General features: G+C 42.3%; 1 protein-coding gene across 3 annotated transcripts in view; it reads left to right on the top strand.

Annotated features, from left to right (window-relative positions):
- Window positions 1-719: 719 nt before the first annotated feature.
- LOC144506366 (uncharacterized) overlaps window positions 720-24,106 on the top strand; it is a 62,363-nt gene continuing 38,976 nt past the window's right edge. For all 3 annotated transcript variants that reach the window (XM_078232379.1, XM_078232381.1, XM_078232380.1), the window contains exons 1-5: window positions 720-1,133; window positions 12,721-12,876; window positions 16,063-16,262; window positions 18,883-18,972; window positions 23,340-23,414. In XM_078232379.1, coding sequence (XP_078088505.1) covers window positions 1,118-1,133; window positions 12,721-12,876; window positions 16,063-16,262; window positions 18,883-18,972; window positions 23,340-23,414 — 537 coding nt within the window. In that variant the 5' untranslated portion in view covers window positions 720-1,117. The remainder of the gene's footprint in view (window positions 1,134-12,720; window positions 12,877-16,062; window positions 16,263-18,882; window positions 18,973-23,339; window positions 23,415-24,106) is intronic.

The following is a 24,106-nucleotide window of genomic DNA, read 5'->3' as shown; positions in this document are numbered from 1 at the left end:
TTGTCTGTATAGCGCGCAAGAAACAATACTTTTCACTGTATTTTACTACATATGACAATAATAAATCAAATCAAATGACTGTTAACACTATATTATGCACCCTCTCCTTTCCTTCTCCTCTATGTACTCTATGAATGGTATGCTTTGTCTCTGTAGCGTGCAAGAAACAATTCATTTCACTGTATACATGTGACAATAATAAATCAAACCAAATCAAAAGCTTTAGGCACCACATTTTAGAGAAGCATTGGAGAGGGTGCATGAAGATTTATGGGAATAGTACCAGGAATGAGACAATTCAGTTACCTAAATTAATTGGTGAAGTTGGGCTTATTTCTTTGTAGATAAGTGAAGGATGGGAAGACATTTGACAGTGGTGTTCAAAATTATAAGGCAGAGTAGGTTGGGAGAAACGGCAAAAGGGTTGAACCAGAGGACAGATTTAAGTAATTGATAAAAGATCCACGCGGAAATTTGTGACAATCCGGCTGGCCGATGGTCCAGACCTAACTTCGCCAATAAATTTTACAAGTTTAAGCGACCTATTTTCAGCAATTTGAGATGCTGCAACTGAAAAGGGTTGAGATTATCTTATTGAATGCATATTCAAGCCAGGTTCAATAATCAAGACTTCTAAATTTTTGAGCTGTATTTCCTGACGCCACAAACGCTGCAAGCGTTGGCAGCGTCTCATCAGTGAAAAAAAAACTGATGTCAAAGGATCTGCGAGCGTAATAACGCAGTGACATTATTGGGCAACGGGTGTATTAGAATAATTACCAAGTGAGCGACCGTTGCTTCAAACGCTTCTTTGGCAGTGGATCAGTGGCTGATTACTAAAGAGCATTTGGGTAATGAGCAGGGCTTTTTCACTTGGCTGCCTTTCCCACTCCTGGGGACTGGGCGTTTGTCAAATGCTGTCGGTGGTGGGGAGTGAACGGCTGCGCACTGTTGCCTTCACGTCGCGTCGCTGTCATTGGACGGAGTGTACAAAAGGGTTTTTTTTTGGAGTGTCTCTCTTCCGTTAAAGCGCCATTCGAGCGGCGTCTGGAAAAAGGACGGTAAACAGCAGCCGGGGACAAACTGGTGTAAGCAGCCCGTCAGAGCAAACTCAACAATGTCGGCCACAAACGGTAAGGCCAGCTTACAGTTGCGCTCCCTTATTAATTGTGTGTTTATTTTTTCCCCCACATTGCCAAAAATGCTGGTTTTGCTCAGCGCACTGTGTATATTTACTATGCAATCCAGAACATGAGAGGAGCCCGGAAACGGTTAAAGGGCGTTTTCTCAGCAGCTCGGACGCAAACGCTGAGCGCTGCCGCTGGAGGAGGAGGAGGGGGGAGTACTCGGCATTCCGCCCACGCGCGCCTCCCATTGGAGCTCCGAGCGCCGCCGCGTTCTATTTCAGAACGTTGGCACCGTTCGAACGCTCGGGACTGGTCGGGTTCCAAGTCGATCATTGTGACGTTGCGGGCGCTGGTGGATTTCATTCGGAATGGAAACAATGGAAATGTAACAATGTGGCGGTCGCGCTGCTCCCTTCCCCATTCATTCAGACAGATAGAGTGACAGCGTTTGGACACCCATCTATTCGCTTTGTGTACCAATCCCAGCCTTCTCAGTTTGGCAACCCCCCCCCCCTCCCCCGACACAACATGTGTGTGGTTAATAAAATAGATGCGTTTTTTTACAAGAATTATTCGGAACGGCACGATGCTGTATACGCCTTGCATTTTTTGTTGTTGTAACCGGCGCACTATGGGCGTTCCAGTCCATTGCCCGCCCCATTGGAGTTTGTAGCGCGACCACATGATCTTTCAATGGTCTAACAAAGGCAATGTGTGATGTAGTTTGCCTCAACGGAAGATAGATGCGACAGTCCACATTTCAGCAACTGAATAGGAACCTAACGTTCCTGCGAAGTTCGGCAGCTAGAAGCAGAAATGGTGTTTTTTTTCCTCCTCTCTTTCTAATTTCACCCTGCTTCTTTAGAAACGATTCTTTCATTTTCAAAATGGGCATATTTTGAATTTATTTTTCAAATGTGAAAATACATGCAATATAAATCTTCAGGAGGTATTTAGTTCATGATATAGGATCTTCGTCGCATTTCTTATTTGCAATTACGCGTAGAATTGAAATCTGAGCGAAACCGTATAACATAAATTCAAAATTCTGCAATGTTGGTCGCTCCATAGAGAAACCTGCCTGTTGACAACAAGCGCTTTGGGACGACCTGGGGTCTTCAAACGTGCTATATAAATGCAGGTTTTTTTCCCCCCTCTTTTCATTCATTCACCCGCCTTAATCTCTTTACAGCGCTCTGCAACTTTCAACAGCTCTTTTAATAGCACCTCTTGCAATATTATTGCTGCATTAAAGATGCCCTATACAAATGCAAATAGCTGTAGGCTTACTCAATGTCTCTTCAGTTCAGGCCCTGAGGACCAAATAGCGTTGGAAATACCGGCTGTGATTCTCCTGAATGCTATCTAGTTCTCCGACACAAGCAATAATAACTTGTGTGTGTGGAGCCAGACTCTTATGGGCTCCGGTTATTGAGAGCCATGTTACCAGTAGGGTAGTAGTTCCTGACAATCTTTCATGATGCCCTTTCCAAGATATTGCGTGACAGTAATATTCTTACTGAGGATAGGCGTTTCCTGTATGGGTATTTTCATAAATCAGTAAAACCAATATGATACAGATAGCCCAAATTCCCTGAGATTCCAGAATTCCTCGATGGCATGCGAGTGACCATGCACCCTTCACCAATAAATATAAAAGCAAATTACTGCAGATGCTGGAATCTGAAACCAAAAGACAAAACGCTGGAAAATCTCAGCAGGTCTGGCAGCATCTGAAAGGAGAGAAAAGAGCTGATGTTTTGAGTCCAGATGACCCTTTGTCAAAGCTGTCAAACCCTTCACCAATGTCATTGAATGAATACTCCATCATGCACATGATTACTTGTTTCCCTGAAACTGGCACAGTGTCATTAGGGCCTTGAATTTCCTGAACAGTGTAATTTACATCCATTGGCAAGTTATGCCAAACATTTCTAATGAATTTTAATCGCGCACACCAGGAGTTAACTACAACAATGAAAATCAGTATGAACAATCAGGGCCTGAGTAAACAAACAAACATATGCCATATTCTCTCTGTTACATTCATGAGGCTCACCTCAACCAATTTCTGGTCTGTCTGATGCCCTGATACATGGTCTTGGCCTTTTGTGCTCTAATTGTATCTGCATAACACTGGAAATAAAGTCAGTTTTCTGAACTATCAGGTATAGGATAAGAAGTAATTCTGTTCCCCTCCTTCCCTATTCTATAGCCTGCACTGACCCATGTAGCCGCTTAATACTACCACAAACACCATCTACTTCTATGTCTGTAACATTGCCTGACTTCACCCCTGGCTCCACATGTTTGTTGCAGAAACCCTCATTTGTTCCTTGATTACCTCTAGACTCAGCTGTTCCAGTGCACGCTGGTCTCCCATATTCTACCCTCCATAAACTTAAGGTCATCAATATCATTGAAACCCTACAGTACAGAAAGAGGCCATTCGGCCCATCGAGTTCTGCACCGACCACAATCCCACCCAGGCCCTACCCCCATATCCCTACATATTTACCCACTAATCCCTCTAACCTACACATCTCAGGACACTAAGAGGCAATTTTTTTTTTAGCATTGCCAATCAACCTAACCCGCACATCTTTGGACTGTGGGAGGAAACCGGAGCACCCGGAGGAAACCCACGCAGACTCGAGGAGAATGTGCAAACTCCACACAGACAGTGACCCAAGCTGGGAATCAAACCCAGGTCACTGGAGCTGTGAAGCAGCAGTGCTAACCACTGTGCTACTATGCCGCCCCTACTTTGATACTTTGATTTTTGTTCGGGCTGTTCCCCTTTTGGGGAGCTGCCCCTTTTACTTTGTCCTGATTTAATTTGAGTTTGTTTATTTGGTTTGACCTTAAAAGAGGCCAAAACTCTGCTGTCCGTGTCTTAACTCCAGCAAGTCCCATTTCACCCATCATTCTAGTGCTCGCGAACCTAACTCCCGGTGAAGCAACACTCTGATTTGAAAATTCTCATCCTGGTTTTCAAGTTTCTCCACAGTTTTGCTCCTCCCTATTTCTGTAATCTCCTCCTGGGGGTCAGTTAGCACTGTTGGCTGGACAGTGGGCTTGTGATGCAGAGTGATGCCAACAGTGCGGGTTCATTCTGGTACTGGCTGAGGTTATTCATGAAGGTTCTGCCTTCTCCACCTTGCCCCTTGCCTGAGATGTGGTGACTCTCTCGGGTTAAATCATCACCAACCTATGGTCACCTGGGACTATGGTAACTTTACTTAATCTCCTCCAGCTTTTACAGCCCTCCGAGATATCCCTGCTACTCCAATTCTGGCTCCTGGTGCATCCTCTATATTATTTGCTCTGCCATGCCTTCAGCTGCCTTTGTCCCAAGCTTTGGATTACTCTCCCTATGTCTCTCTGACAGTCCTTCAACACGCTACCCATTTGACCAACCTTTTGGTTCAGTGTTATACTTTGCTTTAGGATGCTCTAATGAAGTATCCTTCAGTACAACCAAACCCCAAGGACCCTGCTTCAAGCATCTCGGAACGTGTCAGCATTGCTGCCAAGCCATGGAAACTATCATCAGAAGAACCAAATCCCAGACTCTCAACTGCTAGGCTTCAAAACTCCAAGTTCTCAACATTTCCAACCCAGTACTGAAACACCATAGGTCCACACACCAAGTGCTACTAAACCCACCATCCTTTCCCCAGATATGAAGAAGGAAATTGCCTGTCACATCCTTACAGCAAACAGTTTATTTTTTGAGTAATTAGGTACTGTTGTTTTGTACTTGGATATGGCAGCCAATTTGTCCATAGCAAGGTTTCACAGACAAACTAAAGACATTGTGGGAAAATAGCGCTGAGGTACAAGATCAGCCATGATCTAGTTGAATAGTAAAGCAGGCTTGAGGGATTGAATGGCCTACTCCTATTTCTTGTGAACTGATTTAGTCATTGCAAGGTCCTGACGATACATTGTTGTTATAAAGCAGTACATTCTCCAGCACACTGAGCACTTCATTTGTACAATTCTTTTCCTGAATTATATATTTTTACACATTTATGTGCCACTGTTGCAATTTATTGATTGAAATTTCATGTTCAGAAAATAGCAACAAATCACAACAGGACTGAATTGCAATGTGCAAATTAACAGACAGCAGTCAGCAATTTCCAGAAAGTAATTTTTAATGTGAAATCTCAAACCAGTTTTGAAAATCTTTTTAAACAGGCTTTCTTAGCTGAGAAACTTGCTACTGAAAATTTATGTTTTTAACATAGACAAATAATACTTGCAACAAAAAAAAGATGCAAGTAAGTAATGCGTTCCAACCATGGCATGTACCTTTCTGAGAATTAATGTTCTTCTCAGAATTAAAGTTGATCTTCCCAAATCTAAGACTCCAAGTTGATGAGACAAGCACAACACCCAGCACTCACTATGCCTCCAGTTCTCAGCATGGTTCAGTCTGACTGGAGAGAACCTCCACAGATGATCCTCTGCAGAAAATCTGCAATTTCTGAAATACAAGACAGACAGGCTTTAACAGTAATTGTGAAATAGTAACAGAAAATGATGAAAATACTCAGGTAACATCCAATTGAGAAGGAAACCTCACAATTATGTGACCAATTCCTGAGATCACTTTAATCAGGATAGCTACTTAAGGATTCAAGCTAGCTAACAAAATTGCCTTCTGGCTGACACTAAATTGATGTACATCTACTTAGCAATAAAAATGGGGTTTAAAATTCTACCTTGCTATAATAAATATGCCCTTGCCAATCTTGAATTCCTGTAGCATAAAAGTGCTTTCAATGGTTGAAGAGACTGGGGAGGGTTCAAAAGTATACAGTGGTAAAGAGAAGGCATTGGGTTCAGGAACTGCAGCATTGGCTTTAAAGTGAATTTATTTTATACCAAAATCTATATTTGTACAGATGCGCCTTCGTGTTTTATTTATTGCAATTTGCGTCAGTGCTTGTTGTCTAATCATCTGGCGATTTTCCAATAAAGCCTTCAGATGTTGCAGTGCTACACCAGGGCTCCATAAGTATTCTGATTGCTCGACGCTTTTCCTCTATTCCCAGGCAGAACCCTGTGCAATGAACAACCTTAATTAGAGGGCTTGTTACCTTCAGAAATCTTTAAATGTAGTGAAGAGAAACCAATGTGTGCTGTAGCACATATTAACTGGCTGTCTAAATTAGCAACATAATTTCCTTCAGTAATAAAAATGCTCCAGTGAGTTGCACAAGACTGAGCTGGAGCCTTTTCAGAATCATGTACTTTGATTTAAACAATTGCCTTTGATTGGATCTTTGAAGTTTAGAAGCAGCTGAATGAGAACTGCCTCAAACAGGAAGCTGTCATATTTTCTTTTTCAAAGATGAACCCTATTCGGCATAGTCCTCAACTTCTTCGTAATCCAGAGACCTACTGAGTTCTCTCAATAATTCAATGTTATTAATTAAAAGCGTTTAAAAAATCCCTATATTACCGCCTTGGCAATCTTCCAGATAAGTAATGATTTTTGTTTTGCAACTTTATCCCGATTCATTGGGGTTTAGTTTTTCTTATTCATGCTTTCACCCTTTGTGATGGGGGAGAAAACCTGAGGTTTTTAAATTGTGAATGAAATTACTTTTAATTTTTCTGTCAGATTTTCACAAATTTGTGCAGCATAGTGGTTTCACACTCTTTCAGAACAAGTTAGGTGGATACTGCATTAAATTGGTCTTCCTATTCTTTTCCTCCCCACCTCTATGATCTACAGTGAAGGAAAAGTGTAAACCAGAGGACAGAATAACAAATTGATTGCCTTGTGCCAAAGATATATTGGTAACACAGAATGTGCCCCAAATGTATTTTTGCAAGATGTAAATTTAGTTTAATCATTGCAAGTGAATTGCTTTACTTGTGCTGTTGTTAAACATAATAAACAGTTATCCATTTGTGTGTTGATGATTAATTGGTCAAGGATTTCATTAAAGGTTGTCCAAACATGCACCCTAAGCTCCAACAAAACAGGCATTTTCAAAATAATGAGCCAATTAAAAAAAAATACTATTTATTTGCACAAAAAGCAGTACATTATGACAGTGTGTTAAGGCCAATATTGGCCTTTTATTTTTGGCACTCAATCTAATTTGTAACTGAAGTCTCTTCCATGAAAACTATCGGCAATGTCAAACTAGAGGTTAAATGCAAGATACAGGTCGTTTGGCATGTCAGTCCTGTTCCAGTGCCTTTCCACACCATTCAGAGTAGTCCCATCCTCCTGGTCACTTCACAATTCTTTTAATAGTTTTCATTTGAGAAACCACTATCTACTTCCCTTTTTTTAAAACTAACTTACTGACTATGCTTCAATAATGGAACTTGGAAAAACATCGCGTTACAACTCTTGCCAAATGTTCAAATTGAATGACATTGTGCTGTTGCCTAATACTCTAGTATTGAATTGACAAATGTCTGTAGGAATTACCCCTAAACAGCTTGTGACTGCTAGTACAGAGGCAAGCAACAACGATGAGTCTGGTTGTCAGGAATTTTAGATTAGAAATAAGATAAGGTATCTGTACTTGTTTCTTTGGAAGCAAACTGTCATCATTGTCTAATTTCATGGTTTGCATTAAGAGGTAAGTTTTTTGTTTTGGGGAGAGTAAATTTGTAAAGGGTAAGGTAATGGACTTTAGAAATTGTCAGATCGTCTCGAGTAATGGTAGTTCAAAGTTTAGTTAATGTTTAGTTCATGAGGTCAGAGTTGGAAGTGACAATTTAAAACAATGGATGACCCACCTCTGAGCTTGGTAGGGACAGGAGGTGTACAGTTACTTCAATAAGGATTTAAATTATTGATGTAGATTAAAGATGCTAAAAACATGTTTGTGGATTTTATCTGGATGTTTTTCTACAGAAACAAGTAGGTTAGACTTGGAGCTGGAGCAATCAAGTTGGTGTGTAAGCCCCAAGATCAGAAGGAAAATAATTTACCAAGAATGATGTAATAATCGGAATAGAAGAATAGTATCATTAGTAAGCAGAGGTGTTTTGAAATTTTAGTTTAAGTCGCTATGCAGAAATTAAAAGTGAAGTTCAGACTTGAGCTGATTTGTCCCAGACCTTAGATGGCAACTGAAAAAGTTTGGAGTTTACCCCAAGAAAATGAAGAATCTTCAAGTACCTGATAAGTAGCCAGAGACTTTGTAGTAAGTCATAGTGAAAAAGAGAAGGTTCAGTTGAGAATTTTATTTTGTGGTTGTGTTTTTTTAAATCCAATTCAATCAAATCAAGTCCAGTTCAGAGTCTCAACAAGTTGAGACATTCCCGATCCAAGCTGACAAGACAGGGCTCTCACCTCCTGCCTTGGGCTTGATCTACACGAGCCAAGCTGATTGGAGTAGGCATTGCACCTCCTCCAAGACTTGATCTCATTTGCATCTTAGCCAAAAGGCCGAGATTCCGCTTTTAAAAATGGCTTCAAATGAAGCTAAAATATAACCTAATGACTTCAACCAAGTACAGCATGTCGATACTACACTTGATCTTAGTAGTGTTTGCTTTATTTGATTCTTGTACAGTAAAATTCTTTTGTTTTAAACTGGGAATCTTGTGGCTTAATTCTTTAAATAAATAATGAGTGTTTTGAATTTCTCTTTCAATGTTTGCAGTCTTTATGGGGATCATAATAATGAATCTGAAGGGAACTGGAAACATTTGAACTGTTCACTTTTTTAAAGGATTCAAATACCAGGAGGCACAAGTTTTTAATTAATTAGTTAGAAGTGACAAAGCTATCTAGGGCAAAAGTCTTCATTCATAGATGTGGAATAACAGACCATAAAAACAGAATGAAGAGCTGAGTTCAAGAGCCAATTAAACGTGTTTCTCAGGAGAGAGAATTAACAATATGGTGGGAGGAGACGTAGGGCAGAGTTGTATGGGTGGCAGGGTTTGCTGCCCCACCACCTGAAGAGTCTGCGAGGAATGCATCACCACAACTGTGCTCCAATGAACGTTAATTGGAGGTAGGCAGGATTTTTGTCCCTCACTCAGTCTCTGAGAGCTGTTGGACCAATCTTGTCATCACTGGGAGTTGTGGCCACTGCTGGGGCTACAACAATCGCCAGGGTGCAGGTAATTGCAGGGGTCTTGCTGCAGGGATGAACGCACGGGGCTGGAGTAATGGATGGAATTCAATTGACTGGATGGAAACCCCTGGGTAGGGGAATGGTGCACCTGGGGCTGACTTGTCTGATGTGGAAAGGGGCCAGTGACCGAGGCCGCCTCCACCCCTTTCTTTCCCTGAACTAGGTGACTTGCTGACTGCCTCCACTCCATCCCTGACCTCTGCCTGCTGGCCCTAATATGGAGGCCTGGCAGGAAGTAGCTATTAATGGCCATTTAAGGACCTCAGTTGTGGTGAGGGTGGGTTGCCCTAGGCCTCGCCTGCCTCAGTAACATTGTAGAGAGGTCATGGTGTGTTGGACTCTGCACTCCATAAAAATGGAGTATGCAGTATTATCACTCCGGGGGCAGGATCAAATGAGGCCCAGAAGCAATTCTGAAGTAGCCAGAGAAATGGGTGAGTGCCATGGGGGGTTGGTTAGAAAGCCCACCTTGGTTCTGAATACCCATTCACCCAGTATCCACTATGCAACAAATAGCAAGTCTTAAAATGCACTGGGGGAAAAAAACACCCATTCAAAATTGTGCTTTAAAAAAGAACTGTTGCTCTTACAAGCCCCTCAAAGTGTCAAACAGATAACCCTTATAGTAATAATAACAAACTTTGTAACACTTCACACCTCTTGAACAAATAAACATAGACATTGAAAGAAAGAGTACAAAGAAAATGCAAAGTAACCTTGTAAAGATGTAAATCAAACGAGGCAACTATGTCAGCAAATTGCTCATGAAAACAAACTCCTTGCTGAACGAAATTATCTTTGGAGCTCAGCCACGCATTCATAATCAGTCCATCTGGAGAAACGGATGTCTGGTCACCTGTTTTTGTTGGTACAATTCCTGAGCACTGTTTTGAATGCCTAATAGCACTTTTTCACTTTCCCCCATTAGAAAACAAACTAATGCATCTCAACAATGGTTAAAAGTGACCTAATCAAAAGTAGAATTGAACAGTGAATAATTGGTGAAAAACTAAGTGATTAGGTCAATACGCTTTTAATTAAATTAGAAACTAGCAAAGGACCACAAAATCAATAAGCATATTATGTTAAGTTCCTCATGCTTTTTTTTTTAGCAACCATTCATTCTTCACTTAAGATCAGTGCACAAAGCTGAAAAAAACAACATAGATGTTTCAAAACTTTTTTAAATAGTTGAACTTATGTGGGTGCAAATACAGGCATGTGGCTGGTTTATTCTGGAGTTGTGTATTCAAACTTTCTCCTCGAGAACTACAGGGGCTGATAATTGTTCAGAAGTGGCAGAGAACAGATAGTTAGTGAATCCATTTCCTACCTGATTCCCAGATAAAAGCATTTAGACAGTTACATGGGTATCGTGTGATATGGGCCAAACGCGGGCCATTGTGACTAGCTTAGTGGTTTAAAAAAGGGCGGCATAGACAAGTTGGGCCGAAGGGCCTGTTTCCAAGTTGTAAACCTCTATGACTATAAAAGCAAAACAGAATCTTGGCATTTACTGCTAAATGAATAGAATATAAAAGTAACGAAATGTTGCTGCTCCTGTACAAAACATTAGTGACACTGCACTTAGAATATTGTGCACAACTTTGGTTCCCTTGCTTGAGAACGAATGTAGTTGCATTGGAGACGGTTCAGAGAAGGTTCACTAGATTGATTCCCAGAGTTTGATTTGCAAAGAAAAATTGGACAGTTTAGGTCTATACCTCCTGGAGATTAGAAGAATGAGAGGAAATCTAATTGAGGTGTACAAGATGATAAGGGGAATTGACAAAGTAGACATGGAGAGGATATTTCCTCCAGTAGGGCAATCTAGAACAAGAGATCCTAATTTCAGGATAAGGGGTAGTAGATTTAGAACAGAGATGATGAGAAATTACTTCTCTAGAATTCACTACCCCAGAGCGTGGCCGGCACTGAGTAAACTTAAGGAAGAGGAGGACAGATTTTTAATTAGTAAGGGTTTGAAGCGCTATGGTGAATGGGTGGGAAAGTGGAGATGAAGCCAAGATGAGATCAGCCATGATTGTATTAAATGGTGGAACAGGCTTGAGGAGCTGAATTGCCTACTCCTGCTCTTAGTTCTTATGAGAAACCACCAGGTAAAATAATGTGTGATGGCAGTGAGTGCAGAAACAAGAAAAAAAGCAGATGGAGATGGATTATTTTTGTCTTCAAGTAATACACTCGGTTCACACGGATGATCCCAGGAATGGTAGGCCTGACATACGATGAACGTCTGAGGATCGTGGGATTATATTCATTGGAGTTTAGGAGGTTGAGGGGAGATCTGATAACTTACAAGATAATGAACGGCTTAGATAGGATGGACGTAGGGAAGTTGTTTCCATTAACAGGGGAGACTAGGACGCGGGGGCACAGCCTTAGAATAAAAGGGAGTCACTTTAGAACAGAGATGAGGAGAAATTTCTTCAGCCAGAGAGTGGTGGGTCTGTGGAATTCATTGCCACAGAGGGCTGTGGAGGCCGAGACGTTGAGCGTCTTCAAGACAGAAATTGATAAATTCTTGATTTCTCGAGGAATTAAGGGCTATGGGGAGAGAGCGGGTAAATGGAGTTGAAATCAACCATGATTGAATGGTGGAGTGAACTCGATGGGCCGAATGGCCTTACTTCCGCTCCTATGTCTTATGGTCTTATAGCTCAGTTGGCTGGACAGCTGGTTTGTGACATGGAGTGATGCCAACAGCATGGGTTCAACTCCATGAAGGCCTCAGCTGAGGTGTGGTGACCCTCGGGTTAAATAACCACCAGTCAGCTCTCGCTCAAAAGGGAGAGCAGCCCATGGTCCTCGGGGACTATGGTGACATTCAGCAATGCTTTATTTAAAACAGGAGCCCTGCCTCTCTGAGGAGCGATCTCCTCTTATCAGAGACCAAGATTAAAACTCCGCTTTCTGAAAGGGGAAGACACATAATGCTTCAGGATTTTCAGAGTTTTTACATGACAGAACTTGCTGTTTGTAAGGCACACATTTTCTTCCCCAACTAGTGAATCAGAAAATCTGACAATCCCAGGAGAGGTTATTGGAAGCAGTGAATACTTGACTGCAGCAGATTCTGTACAATCCAATTTCCTACAACAGCTATGACAACTGAAAACCTAAAGAAATTTAGTTCCATATCATGGGAGGAGTGCCTTGCATCTTTATTTAAAGTGCAATTTTTGACCTAATTTTCTATGAAAGGAATTTAATGTTTAGAACCATTCCAGCCATTCTAAATTGAACAGGAGAAGATTGGCACAGAGCTTGATCTACCTGCTTATTATAGACAGTGGTAAGAATCTTGTCCATTTTGTTTTGAATTACATTCCAGGGTTTTGTAAGCGTACTGTATGTAGAGAAACACAACTGTAACAATCTAAAACAGTTGTCATAGCACTTGCTTTAGTTTGTACTGTAGTGTTTTTATTATTTCACTGCAGATTCATACCTTAGCGTTAAGGTAGAAGATGATACAGAAGCTGTGATATTTAATGGAGCTGAAATGGTGGACATTCCGAATGGATCATCATCCCTTACTACTGAAGATCAGTCACAAGCGAAAAACCAAAAAAGATATCTCGCTGCTGTAGTTTATGGTAAATAAGAATGTTGATTTACAATCAGCTACCCTTCTGTCTTTGAAAGTGCCATATTTACAAGAATCCAAGAAAAAGCCACTTGGAATCTTAGTCAGAGGCACAGAAAGAGGCCATTTGGCCCACGTTCATGCCAGCTCTCTGCAGAGAAAACTGAGTAAGAAGTCTCACAACACCAGGTTAAAGTCCAACAGGTTTATTTGGTAGCAAAAGCCACTCGCTTTCGGAGTGCTGCTCCTTCGTCAGGTAAGTGGGAGTTCGGTTCACAAACAGGGCATATAAAGACACAAACTCAATTTACAAAATAACGGTTGGAATGTGAGTCTTTACAGGTAATCAAGTCTTAAAGGTACAGATAATGTGAGTGGAGAGGGTTAAGCACAGGTTAAAGAGATGTGTATTGTCTCCAGACAGGACAGTTAGTGAGATTTTGCAAGCCCAGGCAAGTCGTGGGGGTTACAGATAGTGTGACATGAACCCAAGATCCCGGTTGAGGCCGTCCTCATGTGTGCGGAACTTGGCTTTCAGTTTCTGCTCAGCAACTCTGCATTGTCGTGTGTCATGAAGGCTGCCTTGGAGAATGCTTACCTGAAGATCAGAGGCCGAATGCCCGTGACTGCTGAAGTGTCCCCCAACAGGAAGAGAACACTCTTGCCTGGTGATTGTGCTCAGGAAGCAACAGGAAGTGTTCTCGGTAGCACAGTGGTTAGCACTGCTGCTTCACAGCTCCAGGGTCCCGGGTTCGATTCCCAGCTCGGGTCACTGTCTGTGTGGAGTTTGCACATTCTCCTCGTGTCTGCGTGGGTTTCCTCCGGGTGCTCCGGTTTCCTCCCACAGTCCAAAGATGTGCGGGTTAGGTTGATTGGCCAGGTTAAAAAAAATTGCCCCTTAGAGTCCTGGGATGTGTAGGTTAGAGGGATTAGTGGGTAAGGTATGTGGGGGTGGGGCCTGGGTGGGATTGTGGTCGGTGCAGACTCGATGGGCCGAATGGCCTCCTTCTGCACTGTAGGGTTTCTATGATTTCTATGATTTCTATCTCTAACCTGTGCTTAACCCTCTCTCCACTCACATTGTCTGTGCCTTTAAGACTTGATTACCTGTAAAGACTCGCATTCCAACCATTATTTTGTAAATTGAGTTTGTGTCTTTATATGCCCTGTTTGTGAACAGAACTCCCACTTACCTGACGAAGGAGCAGCGCTCTGAAAGCTAGTGGCTTTTGCTACCAAATGAACCTGTTGGACTTTACCTGGTGTTGTGAGACTTCTTACTGTGTTTACTCCAGTCCAACGCTGGCATCTCCACATCAGAGAAAACTGACCAGCCTCATTCATTGTTCTGACCCCATAGCCATGCAAATTTCAAGTGCCTATCCATTTCCTTTTGAAATTATTTAATGTCTCCGTTTCCACCAGCCTCCTGGATGTGAGTTTCAGATTATTATCACTCAGTATATTTTTTTTTAATGGGTTTTTGCACATTTTCAGCCCACCACCACAATTGTTGCCCCAAACCTTAAATCTGTGTCCCCTTGTCCCTATGCTACCAACTCATGTAAACAGTCTTGCCCTGTTTACCTTATCCAAACCTCTACCAATTTAGACATTTTACTTTAGATTGTTCTTTGCTGTTCTGCATTACTAGTTTAAACATTTTTGATACAATGATCGCTCCTACCCAAGTGTTCCTCAAGATCTGGTGTTGGGGAATGAGGTGGGCCAATGAACGAAGAATATATTGGTCAAGGATGTTCTCCCAAACACGAGTCATAAACTGCACCCCCCCCCACCCCCACCCTTTAACCCTATCCGGATGAATCTTTGGATATATAAATATCACCACTCTAAGGCTTTTGTGCATGTCTGTGATTTCCCAATAGATTTGCCCCCAAATAGTAAGAGAGAGGGTAGCAGAGCCAACAGATTTGCTCTGCTACCCTCTCTCTCTTACTATTTGGGGGCCTATAGGAAAAGTCCCAGTAGCGTGATCTTACTCCTTTTTGCTTCTTGACTCTAAACAAATGGATTCTGTCCTTGCCACCTCAAGGATATCCTCTTTCCAATCATACAATGTCTTCCCTGATCAGTACTGTTGCCTTTCCCCTCTTGTTCCTTCCCTTCTATGAACACATTAAATCCTGGATGATAAGCACCCAGTCCTCACCAATTTTAAGCCACATTATTGCTGCTATTTGTGCTTGTACCTCATCAATGTTCTTCACCATACTTGTTGTTTTTACATGCATGCATCTGTATTCTTCGCAGTTGGCCCATCTTTCTATTCCTGTAACTGGCTGAGATTTAGCTTTGGAATTCTCTAACTCAGAGGACTGTGGAAGCTTAGCTACTGTGCATACTTAAAGCAGAGTGTGACTAACAATATCTAAAGGATTATGGTGATAGTGGGTGTAAAAGGCATTGAAGTGTCCCATCAGCCATGATTTGTATTAAATAGCAGAGTAGGCTTGATGGGCTGAATGGCCTACTGTTTCTATATCGTATGATTGTTGCCTCTACTAGATTAACTGTCAGATTATTTGAATCACTTATCATTGAATAAACATTTTTTCTAATCTATTTAATATATTAAATACCATTTTCACTAATTTCCTATTAATTCTTACCCCACCACCCAAGAACTCCTCTCACTAGTCAAAATATTGCAGGCAGGTGGGAAGAAAGCAGCCTTAAGTGGTTAATGATTGGCCATTTAAGGGCCTCCATTAGGGCAAGGATGCATGGTTGCCCTTGGCCTTCCCCAGCCCCATAAAATTGAGGTCAGGCCTCTCTCTCTCCCTGCCCCCATCCCCCAACAGCTGCAAATGGCCAGCCCAGCAAGAAACTAAAAAAACAATTCTTTAGTTTGAGGTTTTTGAACCACTTTTCCCATTGAATTACTTTGCTGCACTCTCGCCAATAGGTGCAGTTCCTTTTTGATGAACCAACATTGGCACAGTATTTCAGCTGTGCTCTGACCAGTATATTGCAAAGCCTCCGCTAAGCTTTTGGTGCTGTGCGCTGCAGTGTTCTGGCTGTTCACCTCCATGTTCATGCCAGCCTTTTCATTTAGAACAGGCATGGAGGCTCTTGACTTTTAGCATCTCGCATTTAAAAAAAAAATTGTTGTATTTTTTATCTGTTTTTAAAAAGTTGTCTGCTTTTGCTTTTCTCGTTCTCTGCTTTTCAGTGCAGAAACCTGGAGCAGAAGGCCCTCACAGTGCTTCAGGTATGAATACCAATGAGTCAGCAGCAAACCTGCCACAAGAGTGCCTACCGAACAGAAATGACATTTCATCTAGTACCGCATCGCACGAGGCTAGACACAGGGGTGGAGAATACACTTACACTTACAGACCAAAAAGAAGGAAGATCACAATCCATAACGCAGTAGGTATCACTACCAAATTTGAGAATAAAAATGTTCAGGGAGTAATAAAAGTAAAGGGCTCTTAATTGAAATCATTAGACAGTTCAAAAAGAGTCACCACACAATTTGTTGTCTGTAGGTGTCTGAGTGTTTGGTTTCTTTCTTGCTCAAATATGGTCTTTCGGAATGGGACATAGTCAAGGTGATCACTTGAGGGCCTCGGTTACACAGGGTGGCTGTGCTATTATCTAATGTGTGTTGCTTCACACTGATACTTGGGCAGCATGGTGGTACAGTGGTTAGCACTGCTGCCTCACAGCACCAGGAACCCAGCTTCAATTCCTGGCTTGAGTCACTGTGTGGAGGTTGCATGTTCTGTGTCTGTGTGGGTTTCCTCCAGGTGCTTTGGTTTCGTCCAGGTGCTCTGGTTTCCTCCCACACTCCGAAAGACGTGCTGGTTAGGTGCATTGGCCATGCCAAATTCTCCCTCTGTATCCCTGAATAGGAGCTGGAGTGTGGTGCTTAGGGGATTTTTCACAGTAACTTCATTGCAGTGTTAATGTAAGCCTACTTGTGACACAAATAAATAAATTGTGAAAGATACAGAGTACTGCACTGCACATAGATCAGCTGTTGACATGAGGGAAATCTAGTACTCGTGCTCTTTTTAAGATTTATTCTTTCATGGGATGTGGTGCTGCTGGCTGGGCCAGCATTCTTTTTGCCCCATCCTGAATTGCCCTTGAACTGACTGGCTTACTAGGTCATTTCAGAGGGCAATTAAGAGTCAACCACATTGCTGTAGATCTGGAGTCACATGTAGGCCAGATCGGGGAAGGGATGGCAGATTTAAAGGACCAGATAGGTTTTTGCGACAATCAACAATAGTTTCATGGTCACCATTACTGAGACAAGCTTTTCGATTCCAGATTATTAATTAAATGCCACCAGCGGCCCTGATGGGATTTGAACCCATGTCTCCGTGTATTAACCTGGGTCTCTGGATTACTAGTCCAGTGACATTACCACTGCTCCACATAAATGCATCAAGGGTTTCTCTAGCATGCTCCTGATGAGTTGTTCTTTCTCTTGGTTCCATTATTGTGTAATGCAAGCACCAGGATGGTAGAAGGCAAATTAGATGGATCTGGGGCTATTTTCATCTAACAATTCCTATAATGTTCATACAACAGCTTTCAGGCTGAGAATTTCTGTTGCAGGTAATGCCAGATGAATGTTTGAAACTGGATAAATGCTTAATGTGTTTGAATGGTGTTCCTCTTTTTTAAAAGGCAGCATTAGAATCATAGAATTCCTAAGTGCAGAAGGAGGCCACTCAGCCCATCAAGTCTGCACCAACTCTCACAGAGCATCCATGCCCCATCCCTCTACCCTAGCCCTGAAACCCCACACACCCATCCCACTAATAGCCTGCACATCTTTGGACATTAAGGGGCAATTTAACATGGCCAATCCACCTAACCTGCGCAACCTTAGACTGTGGGAGGCAACCGGAGGAAACCCACGCAGACACTGAGAAAGTGACTCCACACAGTCACCCGGGTCCCTGGCACTGTGAGGCAGCAGTGCTAATCACTGTGCCACTCATGAACTCATTTAAAACAAATGGGTTGACACAGGAGCATCCTACAGATTCTTCTATCTTTTAGTGTTTGTAAAAAGGTTGAATCTTGCAGTGGTGAACACCCCAGGGTGCCAAACGTGCCTAATACACTTGTGCCTCTTTGCTTCACTGCACTAATGCTGAGGATAGCCCTGCATCAAAGTTAAAGAAGTGGCTTCTAGAGTCACTGAACCCCATCCAATCACAGTGCTCTGGGTATAATTTTAAACATTACCTCAGGAGATGGAGGAGACTTTTTTTTTGGACGCTCCATCTACTTAGTATTTTTGTAAGATTCAGAAATGCAGCTAATCACCTGCTGGCCAATACAGATGTTTTGCTGCTGTCCAAGTTCTCAAATCACAACTTGCCGTCAATAGTGACCAGGTCACCGAAGCAGGTCCATAATGTAAAGCTTTACATTATGGACCTGCTTCGGTGACCTGGTCACTATTGACAGTAAGTTGTGATTTGAGAACTCTTAACAGCTGCAAAACATCTGTATTCTTCTCTGAGGGACCCCTAGGTAAGGCACCCCTCCCCAGAGCAACAAAACGCTTACTTCTGATAATCATTCCACCATCAATGATGGTCTTTCTTCACAAATGAAGGGGGTGGAAATTGAATAATTTTCAACTTTTAATAATGATTGAAAGCCCAAAATCGTAACACTAACTGGAAGGAAGAACTCATCAATGATGGCATTAACTTGGAGATTCAGAACTCTCTAGGTTTTTGCTAATTAACCCTGATTTTAAACAAATCAAAGCACAGAGCTCCATACACTGCACAAGTACAGGGTAATCATAATGACTTATAAACTAATTGTGGTCAGAGATTAGTGCCAGCTTTACATTGTAATTATTGCTGTATTTTTATGTTAATATGTATGCTACTTTCATGCTGAAAAAAAATAGCCTTTGGCTCATTTAATGATAATGGTACAAAAAGATAGAATTTTAACTGGTTCCTCTATGCCATTGCTAATTGGTTTTGTGTGTGTAAATTATCTACAGCCTCAGTTGAGAACCAGAGACACTGGAGATTATGTAGACTATGAAGAAAATGGCGACTTTGTTTATGATTACAGTGCTGACTATGAATGTGTAAGTAATCCTAGTTTTACAGGCACTGTACTTCTGTCATGTCTTGTTTGATGTATTCTCTATCTCATTTAGAATATGCTCATAATACACACATTTTTTAAAAACCTGGTAAAAAGTAAACAATGATGATGTCAGGCACAGATTAACTTAAATGTAGAATTTTAAAAATGTATTTGATAGATTCGGCTTTTTTTTTCCAGAAAGATTTGACTACCCTTTTGAAAATTGTCCCTGTTTCACATTCTTCTCAGATCTGAGAGCTGTGAACCAGGTACTTAGTGGTTTGTAACAAGCCATCTTGGGGACGCACAGTAGCAGGGTGCTCTGATTTACTCCCCTCCCTCTGCTTTTCTTCCTCCACATGGGTCAGACTGAAAATTTTTTTAAAGTTTATTTATTAATGTCACAAGTAAGCTTACATTAACACTGCAATGAAGTTACTGTGAAAATCCCCTAATCCAGCGTCTGATAAATCTTGATTCCCTCACCGGGTATCGAAACCATTGGTGAAAGTGCTGAATCCTACCCACTAGACAATCAGTCCTGACAGGTGTCCCATTACCCCTGAGGTGTAACAAGCTATACATTTTTTTTTTGTTTAAATTGCAGTAAGGAGTGACTACAGCATTTAAACAATGTCATAGAGGTTTACAGCATGGAAACAGGCCCTTTGGCCCAACTTGTCCATGCTCCCCTTTTTTTTTAAACCCCTAACCTAATCCCAATTGCCCGCATTTGGCCCATATCCCTCTATACCCATCTTATCCATGTAACTATCTAAACGCTTTTTAAAAGACAAAATTGTACCTGCCTCTACTACTACCTCTGGCAACTTGTTCCAGACACTCACCATCCTCTGTGGAAAAAATTGCCCCTCTGGCCACTTTTGTATCTCTCCCCTCTCACCGTAAACCTATGCCCTCCTAGTTTTAGACTCCCCTACCTTTGGGAAAAGATATTGACTATCTCGCTGATCTATGCCCCTCATTATTTTATCGAGCTCTATAAAATCACCCCTCAGACTTCTACGCTCCAGAGAAAAAAGTCCCAGTCTATCCAACCTCTTCTTATAACTCAATCCATCAAGTCCCGGTAGCACCCTAGTAAATCTTTTCTGCACTCTTTCTAGTTTAATAATATCCTTTCTATAATAGGGTGACGAGAACTGTACACAGTATTCCAAATGTGGCCTTACCAATGTCTTGTACAACTTCAACAAAATGTCCCAACTCCTGTATTCAATGTTCTGACCGATGAAACCAAGCATGCTGAATGCCTTCTTCACCACTCTGTCCACCTGTGACTCCACTTTCAAGGAGCTATGAACATGTACCCCTAGATCTTTGTTCTGTAACTCTCCCCAACACCCTACCATTAACTGAGTAAGTCCTGCTCTGGTTCAATCTACCAAAATGCATCGCCTCGCATTTGTCTAAATTAAACTCCATCTGCCATTCGTCAGCCCACTGGCCCAATTGATCAAGATCCCGTTACAATTGGAGATAACTTTCTTCACTGTCCACTATGCTACCAATCTTAATGTCATCTGCAAATTTACTAACCATGCCTCCTATATTCTCATCCAAATCATTAATATGAATGACAAGTAACAGTAGACCCAGCACTGATCCCTGAGGCACACCGCTGGTCACAGGCCTCCAGTTTGAAAAACAACCCTCTACAACCATCATAGAACATAGAACATTACAGCGCAGTACAGGCCCTTCGGCCCTCGATGTTGCGCCGACCAGTGGTACCAATCTAAAGCCCCTCTAATCTACACTATTCCAATATCATCCATATGTTTATCCAATAACCATTTGAATGCTCTCAACGTTGACGAGTCCACCACTGCGGCAGGCAGGGCATTCCATGCCCTTACTACTCTGAGTAAAGAACCTACCTCTAACATCTGTCCTATATCTCTCACCCCTCAATTTAAAGCTATGTCCCCTCGTGCTAGCCAACACCATCCGAGGAAAAAGGCTCTCACTATCCACCCTATCTAATCCTCTGATCATCTTGTATGCCTCTATTAAGTCACCTCTTAACCACCTTCTCTCTAACGAAAACAACCTCAAGCCCCTCAGCCTTTCCTCTTAGATTTTCCCACCATACCAGGCAACATCCTGGTAAATCTCCTCTGCACCCTTTCCAACACTTCCACATCTTTCCTATACTGCGGCGACCAGAACTGTACGCAATACTCCAAATGGGGCCGCACCAGAGTTTTGTACAGTTGCAGCATCCTCTGGCTTCTGTGAAGAAGGTAAACACAGTAAGAGTTTTAACAACACCTGGTGTTGTTAAAACTCTTAGTGTGTTTACCCCAGTCCAACGCCGGCATCTCCACTTCTGTGAAGAAGCCAATTTTGTATCCATTTAGATATCTCACCCTGGATCCCGTGAGATTTAACCTTATGTAGACAACATCAACTGCACTGCCCTCATCTACCTTCTTGGTTCAAAAAACTCAATTAAATTTGTGAGACATGATTTTGCACTCTCAGAGCTATGCTGACTGTCCCTAATCAGGCCTTGCATCTCTAAATGCCTGTAGATCCTGTCTCTCAAAATACCTTCCAACAACTTACCCACCACAGATGTGAGGCTCATTGGCCTGTAGTTCCCAGGCTTTTCCCTGCAGCCCTTTTTAAACAAAGGCACAACATTTGCCACTCTCCAATCTTCAGGCACCTCACTTGTGACTATCGATGATTCAAATATCTCTGCTAGGGGACTCGCAATTTCCTCCCTAGCCGCCCACAATGTCCTGGGATACACTTCTTCAGGTCCCGGGGATTTATCTACCTTGATGCGCTTTAAGACTTCCAGCACCTCCTTCTGTGTAATATGTATACTCCTCAAGACATCACTATTTATTTCCCCAAGTTCCCTAACATCCATGCTTTTCTCTAGTAAATACTGATGAAAAATATTCATTTAGGATCTCGCCCATCTCTTGTGGATCTGCACACAGATGACCTTGTTGATCCTTAAGAGGCCCTACTCTCTCCCTTGTTACTCTTTTGCCCTTTATGTATTTGTAGAAGCTTTTTTGATTCTCCTTTGCCTTATCAATTATTATTTGACTCAACGAATGATTACATTTTGAAGATGCAGGAAAACACATCTTTTGACTGTTAGGTGCCCTTTGGCGTTTTGTGTGTTTATTTTTAATGTTCTTTTTGGAAAATCATAGAATCTCGCAGTACAGAAGGAGGCCATTTGGCCCATTGAGTCTGCACCAACAGCAATCCCACCCAATCCCCGTAACCCCACACACTTGCCCTACTAATCCTCCCCAAAACTAGGGGCAATTTACCATGGCCAGTCAACCTAACCCTCACATCTTTGGACTGTGGGAGGTCCACAGACAGTGACCCGAGGCTGGTATTGAACCCTGGCGCTGTGAGCCAGCAGTGCTAACCACTGTGCCACCCTGTTCAGGAACCTGAAAATTGTAATGAGTTGACTGAGGGACACTTAATCCACTTACCACTGTATCCCATGCAGAAAACATAGTAATTCAGACCATGCCTGTATGTCATGTCAACTGCAATTTTAGTGTTTAGTATAAGCTGCCAAATACTGTTTCTTGTCATATTTTTGTTATGCCAAGCCACCTATTCAGCAGGGCAAAAAGGTCACCTTGTTCAAGGGCCATGCTAACCTTGCTATTGGACTTGCAGGCAAGGCATGCTGCAGAAAGCCCCTGTCGAAAGGCCCAAGATCAGACCTTTCAGGATTTTCACTGGGGTGAAAGCCCTCTACAACCTTACCGTATGAGAATAGACAGGATCAGCTATGAAGGCAGGTCACTGGATCCAGGAGGATCATAGCTGCACTTTTAAAGGGTTGAAAGCTGAGGCTCTGACCTGTTGCCAGCCCTCATAAAGGATCATCAGATCTCTAGGAAACAAAATGGTGGCCAAGGTGGGGCCATCAGTTGCTCTGTTTCCATGACCATCCCACCTTTGAGATGATTTGAGATGGCAGCAGCATCCCCTCCATCCAGCACACAGTGGGGCCTCCTACCAGAAAAATGCAGGTACCTGGTGATAGAGATGGGGTCATCTCGTCCCCCAGTTCCCACCGCGGACATGAAAATCCAGCCCCTCGCCTCTGTTTGTCACCTCTCTTATAACACAGTCAAGATCTGACTCTTCTGTGTGGTAATTGATGGGTGCAATGCCCAATTCTACTGTTTGGCTTCAAACTAAATCTGGAAAACTGATGGAAAGGAATGAAGAATTTATATTTGTGCTTCATGTCATCAACCCCTCTGAAAATTAAATATACTCAGGACAGCACAGCTCCGAACACTTTGTGATTACAGTGAACCAATCCATCTTCTTTCTACGCAGGCCAGTGACATGTCCGAAAGTTCCTATGTCACGGATCAGCAGAGGACTCTGGTGGAGGTTCTCAATTACTGCCAGGTAAATTGGTTGTACAGTTCTTCAAACATTCTAGCAAATTGAACCCTTCTCCCAAATCCAATGCAAAAAAAATGATTCTAAAAGAATCAAAGTCTACTGAAAGGGTATGGGCTTGGATTTCTCTGGGTTTTCTCCCAAATGTTTACAACGGTTCAGAGAATTGTGACACTCCAGACAGTCAGACGGTGAAATGTAGAACCTAATATTTGCACACTTCTAAGCTTTTATTTACGAGATACACATTACGTTAAACGTGTAGCTCCCAACCCCAAATGAGCAGATATTCAGTCTACTCCAGATGTTCTCTGCACTGCACAGAATGGAAACTGAAACTAAACCAGTAGCCTCTGCAAATACCCTAATGACATCGTCACTGAATCAAGCGATCAGCTCTTAAAGCAACCTGCAACCTTTTTAAATATATAACAGTCTGATATTCTGTTCCACTATGCAATTAAATATCAAGCACAACATAACAAGCAGCCAATCTGATACTGCCCATTTTGTGCCTCTGCCTTAAAATTAACTTTTACTCCAATGTCGGTTTTGGATTGTGTTCCACTCTTCTGTTTCAATACGTCACAGCCCCAGTTTCCCTCACCAGCCGTCCTGTGGCCTCTCCTGCTGTGCTTACCCACCCATAAATGCCAATTTCAGACTCTCCTGAGAAGTGGGCTGCGCCTGCCCAAACT

This window comes from Mustelus asterias, chromosome 17 (assembly GCF_964213995.1).
Source record: "Mustelus asterias chromosome 17, sMusAst1.hap1.1, whole genome shotgun sequence".
NCBI lineage: Eukaryota > Metazoa > Chordata > Chondrichthyes > Carcharhiniformes > Triakidae > Mustelus > Mustelus asterias.
This window is presented reverse-complemented; position numbering and strand designations above follow the sequence as displayed.